This window comes from Malaya genurostris, chromosome 1, assembly GCF_030247185.1.
Source record: "Malaya genurostris strain Urasoe2022 chromosome 1, Malgen_1.1, whole genome shotgun sequence".
NCBI lineage: Eukaryota > Metazoa > Arthropoda > Insecta > Diptera > Culicidae > Malaya > Malaya genurostris.
Genome location: NC_080570.1, coordinates 127,593,187 through 127,600,785, shown reverse-complemented (window position 1 = coordinate 127,600,785; position 7,599 = coordinate 127,593,187). Strand labels below are relative to the sequence as shown.

The window sequence follows — 7,599 nt, the reverse complement described above, 5'->3', positions numbered from 1 at the left end:
CACTCAAATGCTGTCTATTCGACAATGAGAAGAAGTGCGCTTTCCTCTTTGTGCGGTGAATCGTTTTTTGCATCCTCGGTGTGGCAAAAATCTGACTCTAGCGTGTATAACTCTGGTGAAATGCCATCTCTGACAGTGATCACTTCACTATGCGTGATACTGGTAATAGGTAAAATAAAGTGAAGTGACATGTAAGTGAAGTGAATGTGAAAGTGGATGTGAGAACGGTAATAAGGGCCAGTATTATTTATACCAATAAGAATTTTGTTATTGTAACTCGGAATAATAAAGAAAATCAAAATTATAGAATGCTAATACTCAAGGTAGAGTAAGTATGTGAAGATATACAACAGTAAGATGCGACGTGACAAGGTTCATATGAGCAAGCTGAAGTCGTTTAGTATCTTAACATTCACCTTTTAGTAGAGAAGTCGAGCTGAAGTAACTGATCTTCGATATCGTTACACATGCTGCTGGGATATGCAGTGATGTATATTTCATATAATTGGTGATCGCAACTTCATTTAGTAACTAACCATGTCTAATTTTCTCTGTTTCCCAAACCATTGTTATAGTTTCCTCTAACAAATACGACATACGATCGGAGCCCAAATCGTTTAATTTAGCTATTGTTTTCATTGGCTTGTGGCACGGTGCATTGTCTTGGTTAAAGATAACTTTTTCTTTATCATATGAGTCTGTTTATTCGCTTTTGATTTTCAAACACTTGAATAACTCAATGTAATGTTCACTTTCGATGGTACTCTTTTTTTAAAATAATCGATCTTAATTATATTCGACCATATAAAAACCTGTAGCGTTTTCGGATGGGTTTCTCCGCCTGAATGCGGAGAAAATGATGGATCCATGTTTCGTCCATTGTCTCATATCAACGCAAGGAATCCTTTTTATTGCGACTAAACAGTCCCGAACAGCTATTTGGATCATTGATGCGTTGTTGCTTTAGTTTTATTGGAAGCAAACATGGCACCCATTTAGAAAATACCATTTGCTTGCCCAGATTTTCGCGTGAGATCGTGAAAGCATCTCCAGTTGAGGTGCTAACCATCTCAGCACATCTAATCTCTCGAGCAGAGATGGCATTTCACCAGAGTTATACACGCTAGAGTCAGATTCTTGCCACACCGAGGATGAAAAAAAAACGAAGCACCGCACAAAGAGGAAAGCGCGCTTCTTCTCAGTGTCGAATAGACAGCATTTGAGTGTGTGCTTGTGGTTAAAGCAGCTGGCGCGAGTGAAACACATTCTCTTCGCATGAATCGCTCACACGCGCTCTCGTCTAAATACACCCAAGTGACCACTGGCGCGTGTTGAGGAGCGAACACTTCTGTGAACTTCAATTCAAACTTGCTATGAAAAATTTGCAAGGAAAACCGAAAATTTTACGATAAATTCGATAGCCGAGGAGAGATATGGACAAATTGTCCGGCAGGCAACCAACAAATGCTTCGCGCCGTACCTATTGTTTGCTCGATCGCAGCGATGACACCCAGCTGCCGCTGCACGCGAGCGATGCTGTACTCACAGTTCGCAATTTAATACAACATGCTTGTATTAACACACATTTATTTCATGCAGACCGTAAACTTATTTATTGTAAATTTATATTAAACTTTCAACTTATATTAAAACATTTGAACTTAAACTAGAACACAGTAAATTAGGACGCGATGTCCCTTCGATCGTAGGTAGTCATGCACTGATCTCTGCCTATCATCGATGGTGATAATAACCCTTCAAGAAGGCGCACTTGATCAATTGTTTGATCATCGCTCGTATAACGGTAAGATACGGGTGAATTAATTCGATGTATGAGTTGTATCTCGGGATACACGAAACAGTGGGATTATAGAAGCGAACATATTGCCCCCGCAGAAATAACAATTTCTGAACCGATTATTGACGTTGTATGGATCCATCTTCGTTATGGTAAATTTATCGTGGACTATGGCCTTCCTGTAGCTCATCCCGCGTGGACTCTATATTTGGAGGGCCTTGAACATTTAGTCGATTTCCGTTGAAAGACGTGTGGTTGTAGGTTGACGCTATGTTGATCCGTTCCTCGGAAACATCGAAGTGTTGATCTGCCTCGCAGAAACCGTCGTAGTTGACTATGATGAATTAGCTTGAACGTTAGCATGATGTCTTCATTGATGATGTTGATTCAGTTGTCTCGATCGGGAGAATGCAAATCTTTGCAGCGGGACGTGTGATGATGCCATTTGCAGTCTGGAGTGTCACAACGCGAACAACGCCGTCTTTACCAGGATGCAGTTCACGGACACGCGCCATTGGCCAACGCATCGGTGGAAGGTTCTCTTCTAGAATAATGACAAGTTGATCGGTTTGTAGTTTCACAGGTGGTTTGTACCATTTTGTGCGTGGTTGGAGTGTTGCAAGATACTCAACGTGCCATCGCTTCCAGATGTCTTGCAGAATTTTTTGAATTTGCTGCCATTGATGTAGCCTATTAAACGGAATTGAGTCGTAGTTGTTGTCAGGAACAGAATTGAGCGCAGTTCCGATTAAAAAATGCCCAGGTGTTAGAGCCTGCAGATCTGATGGATCTTCGTAAAGTTTTGTAAGAGGACGTGAATTAAGGCAACATTCAATCTGCGTTAAAAGTGTCTCCATATCGTCAAAGTCGAGTTTCCTGTCACCCAGCACTCGGACAAAATGTTTTTGAGCCGAGTTTATGGCTGCCTCCCAGAGGCCGCCAAAGTGAGAGCCTCTTGGAGGGTTGAAATGCCAACGTATTCCGCAGTCAGAACATTCTCGGGCCATACTATGTTTAAATTCCTTCGCACGAATCAACCGTCGGATGTCGTTGGCTGCACCGACGAAATTCCTTCCGTTATCAGTCCAAACATCAGAACATAACCCTCTTCTTGAAACGAAGCGACGAAAGGCTTGCAGAAACTTGACTGTAGTAAGGTCAACGACTAGCTCTAAATGAGCGGCTTTCGTGGAGAAGCAGACAAACACTGCAACATATGCCTTCGGTGGTGCATCACGTCGGTGTCTAGGTTTGAGATGTATAGGTCCCCAAAAATCAATTCCAACTGTGGAGAACGGTCTTGATGCGGTTACTCTTGAAGACGGAAGCTCGGACATAAATTGCTCGACTAACTTCGGCTTGGCTCGAAAACAGGTTACACATGCGTGTATAATACGACGCACTACACTACGACCTCCTAGAATCCAGAATCGAAGCCTAATGGTGTTTGTCAAGAGCTGCACAGCTGCGTGCAGCAAACGTTGATGGTAGCAACAAATTAATAGCTTGGAGAATTGGTGAGATCCTGGCAGCAGGATCTGATGTTTGGAATCGAACGAAACGGTGGCGCGATCCAGCCGCCCACCGATACGAATAACGTTATCTGTTCCTATTATCGGATGAAACCAACGGAGACGAGAATTTGAAGCTACTGTCTGTGTTTCCTGCAATGACTTCCATTCTGCAGGGAAACTATCCCGTTGAACCAGCCGAACGAGTGTTAGCTCTGCGTCTCTGATTTCCGATGTCGTGAGGGTTGAAAACATTCGTTCCTTCTTTTCCGATCGAAGGTTTTTAGCGAAACGCTGACAATAAGCTGTTGTACGAAGAAGACGCTGATAATCCGAAAATCGAGAGGTATACTCTTCAATGAATGAAACTGACAGAGAAGTTGCTGCCAACATGGATCTTCGCGCCTCGTTCATAGTATCTGAACTGTCTACTCTTTCAAAGATTTGAACAGGCCAAAATTCCTTATGCTTCTTAAGCCACGGCGATCCTTGCCACCAAAGTTCACACTTCAAGATATCATCTGCCGGAAGCCCTCTGGAAACGATATCCGCTGGATTTTCCGCTCCTGCTACGTGATTCCATTCGCAGTTCTGTGTGGCATGCTGAATCTTCGACACTCGGTTAGCGACAAACGTTGACCACGTCGATGGAGGAGATTTCAACCAACTTAGGACTGTTGTTGAGTCTACCCAGAAATATGTTCTCACTGTAGTACGCAACGACTTCGAAATCTTCTCGTACAATTCTGCAGATAGCAGAGCCCCACAGAGCTCAAGACGTGGGATGGACTGCTGTTTAATAGGTGCTACTCGAGATCGCGATGTTAGAAGTGCTATTTTTATCTCTCCTGCTGCATTCATCGAACGAATGTAGGCACAAGAGCCATATGCGAGCTCGGAAGCGTCTGAAAAAATATGAAGTTCGAAGATAGTTGTATTGGGAAGTACAATCAGCCTTTCGATGCGTAGTTCTAGTAATAGGGGTAACTGAGAGCAATATGAGATCCACTTATTTTTCATATTTTCTGGAAGTTCTTGATCCCAATCGATCGATTTACTGTTTTCGTTCTTCAAGCTCCACAGTGCCTGCATGAAGATTTTTGCAATTACTATTACCGGACTCACTAAACCTAGTGGGTCGAACAATTTCGCTATGCAGGAGAGTGTAGTACGTTTGGTAATAGCTGTAGAAGAATCAAAGCAAGGCGTTTCAAAATAATATTTCAGACAATCTGCTTGTGGTTCCCAATGTAATCCAAGTGATTTAATGGTCTGATCCTGGCTAAACTCGACAGTCTGTTTCAGGGCTCGATTATCTTCTGGTATACCTTCTAGTGCGCCCAAAGAATTACTGGCCCACTTTCGAAGCTGTAATCCAGCTGAACCAAACATTGCTTCCATTTGAGTACGCAGTTCAATGGCCTCTTCGACGTTTTTTCCACCTGAGAGAAAGTCGTCCACATAAAAATCCTCACACGTGGCTTTGGCTGCGATAGGATACTTCAGTTGTTCATCCTTCGCCAGCTGTTGAAGGACTCGTGTTGCTAGGTACGGAGCAGCAGCGGTTCCGTAGGTTACCGTTTTCAACTCATAAATTTCGATTGATTCAGCCGGTGACGAACGCCAGAAACTTCTTTGTAACGGCGTATCTTCCTCATGCAGTCGAACTTGCCGAAACATTTTTGCAACATCTGCAACCAGCATTATCGGATGTATACGAGATCGCATGATAATGGAACGCAAATCTTCTTGAATAATTGGTCCTACTAGCATGACGTCGTTAAGTGATAGTCATGTTTCACTCTTGCATGATGCATCAAACACGACCCGAAGCTTGGTCGTACTGCTTGCTTCTCGAATTACAGGATGGTGTGGTAAGAAGAATGATGGTTTTGTTTCTGCTTGTACTGGACTAATGCGCTTCATATGCCCGAGCCGTATGTACTCCTCCATAAATTCGCGATATTGACTAGCAAGCCTAGCATCGCGACCTAATCGACGCTCGATGAGACGAAATCGATGAAATGCTCTTTGTTTATTATCTCCCAATTTGCTCAGTTCTTCGCATTTCAGTGGAAGACGAACGCAATATCGACCATCGATGTCGCGGGAAACAGTGTCTCGAAAGTGATTTTCGCAAAGCGTTTCCTGTATTGAGTATGCTGGCGATGCGTCATCTTCAATGATCCAAAATTTTTCCATTGCACGATGTATATCTGACAGAGTAGCAACGTTACAAGCTACGGGGGAATGATTGACGACAATTTCCATCCTTCCGGTGACGACCCAGCCAAAGACTGAATTTATAAGGCATGGCAAAGTCTCACCCAATGGAATTCGACCTGCCACAGTGAAGAGATCGAAGAATACTTCTGCACCTAACACAACGTCAACTGTCCCTGGTTCATAAAAGGAAGGATCCGCCAGTTGAATTCCAGACGGAATGACCCATTTAGAGGCATCAATAGCTAGAGACGGTAGATCGACTGTCACCTTGGGAAGCACGAACAAATCTATCACATCGCAATATGTTGAAATTCGGGACTTTATCGTCGATCTAAATTTAAACTGTACTGATGTAGATGATTGTCCTATACCTGCAATAGGGAGATCAACCCTACTTCGACGAACGCTCATTCGCTGACAAATGCTTTCGCTAGCAAAGCAGCATTCACTTCCCGAATCTAGTAGTGCTCTAACTGGATACTCGCTTCCCTTGTCGTCAACAAGGATGATTATAGCTGTTGCTAACAGAATCCTGTTTCTTAAATTACTACTTGCATTGCAGCTAACCACACCTGTATGAGTAGCTGGTGTTGATGAAACTCCAATAGGATGGTTTGGAAGTTTTGATGCATCCGACTGGTTGAGCTGTGGTGTGATAGTTGCTGTTTGGCTACTGCCTTCCATTCCTTGGGATGGGCATAATTGGGTATGATGACGTCCGCGGCATTTGCGGCAGCTACCTTCAGAGGAACAAGCCCTCGCCATATGTCCACGGCGTAAACAGTTTCTGCATAATTGGTTGCGACGAACGAACTGCTCCTTTTCATGTGCTGTATACTGCGAAAACGTCTCACATTGATAGATGGAATGCGATCCACTACAAACTGGACAATTACGCATGTTTCCTTGTATAGTTCCATGGTAACCAGTGCGTTGTGAAGTTAGTTTTTTTGTGACTATTTGTGACAGCGTGTCTCCAGATTTGTGAACCACCGTTTGCAGAACATTGACTCGACGTTGAAGAAATTCTATCAACTGACTGAATTTCGTCGTTTGATTCATCTCGGCATATTCCTCCCAATCTCGCCTTGTAATTGTATCCAAACGAGTGCTCAGAAAATGAATGAGCAACACATCCCAATGTTCCGTACGTTCGCCCAGCTGCTTCAGAATTTTTACGTTCGCCTCAAATTTTTCAATTAAGGAATGCAACTCCAATGATGCTTCTCGTTTCATGCAGGGAAAGTCAAATAAAGACTGCACGTAAGTACGCTTCAGACGACGAGGATTGGAAAAGTGCTCCTCAAGCATTTTCCACGCAACTGGGTATTGTTCATTGCATATGGGAATTGTTTGTATTAGTTTGAGCGCCTCACCAGTTAATGAAGAGCGCAAATAGTAAAACTTCTGTATTGTAGATAAGTGTGTAGAGGAATGAACAAGTGATATGAACAGATCATGAAAATTCAACCATGTTTCAAAGTCTCCACTAAACACGGGTAATCTTACGTCGGGCAATTTAACATGGGGTATTTGATGGGTTGGTTCTGGCATCGATCGTTGAGGGTTTTGAGAGTTCATGCTGGGTTTGCTGTACAGTAGAAGCTTGCCTTTAACGCGATAGTACGCCTTTTCAAATTCTGTACGTTCCTTCAAGTAGGCTTCTAGGATTTCCTCGTTTTCTTCCGTGCCTTCTAACTCGCCCTGTACCTGGTTGAATTCATTCCACAATGCAACAAAATTTTCTAGCCGGACCGATACCTCTACAGTGTCTCGCTCTTCTTGATAATTTGTGACGAAAGAAGTGATTTCCGTAAATGATGTGATTATGCTGCGTTTTCGATTTTTCAGTGAACGCAGTTTGCGTTCTATCGCCGACATTTCGTTGCACAGTCACCTACAAGCGAAAGACCGCGTAGACCGAAACAATAAATAGTTAAAATGGAACCTCAATTACCTGATTGAGGCCAATGGATGCCTTGAATAAACTGTTGTTTTTTAAGAATTAGATCCGTCTTCCGAAACGCCCAGAACCTTCAAAATGGCCGACAAATGGTGTGCTCG

General features: G+C 43.2%; 2 protein-coding genes across 2 annotated transcripts; both read right to left on the bottom strand.

Annotated features, from left to right (window-relative positions):
• Positions 1–1,956: 1,956 nt before the first annotated feature.
• LOC131428115 (uncharacterized) lies at positions 1,957–4,989 on the bottom strand. The gene is made up of 3 exons (XM_058591789.1): positions 4,368–4,989; positions 2,286–4,214; positions 1,957–2,132 (listed from the first exon to the last, which is right to left on the bottom strand). Exons 1-3 carry the CDS (start codon positions 4,987–4,989, stop codon positions 1,957–1,959), a joined length of 2,727 nt encoding a protein of 908 aa, XP_058447772.1.
• Positions 4,990–5,100: 111 nt separating this feature from the next.
• On the bottom strand, positions 5,101–5,511 carry LOC131428107 (uncharacterized). The gene has a single exon (XM_058591777.1). The coding sequence runs from the start codon at positions 5,509–5,511 to the stop codon at positions 5,101–5,103; it is 411 nt and encodes a 136-aa protein (XP_058447760.1).
• Between the last annotated feature and the right edge of the window lie 2,088 nt (positions 5,512–7,599).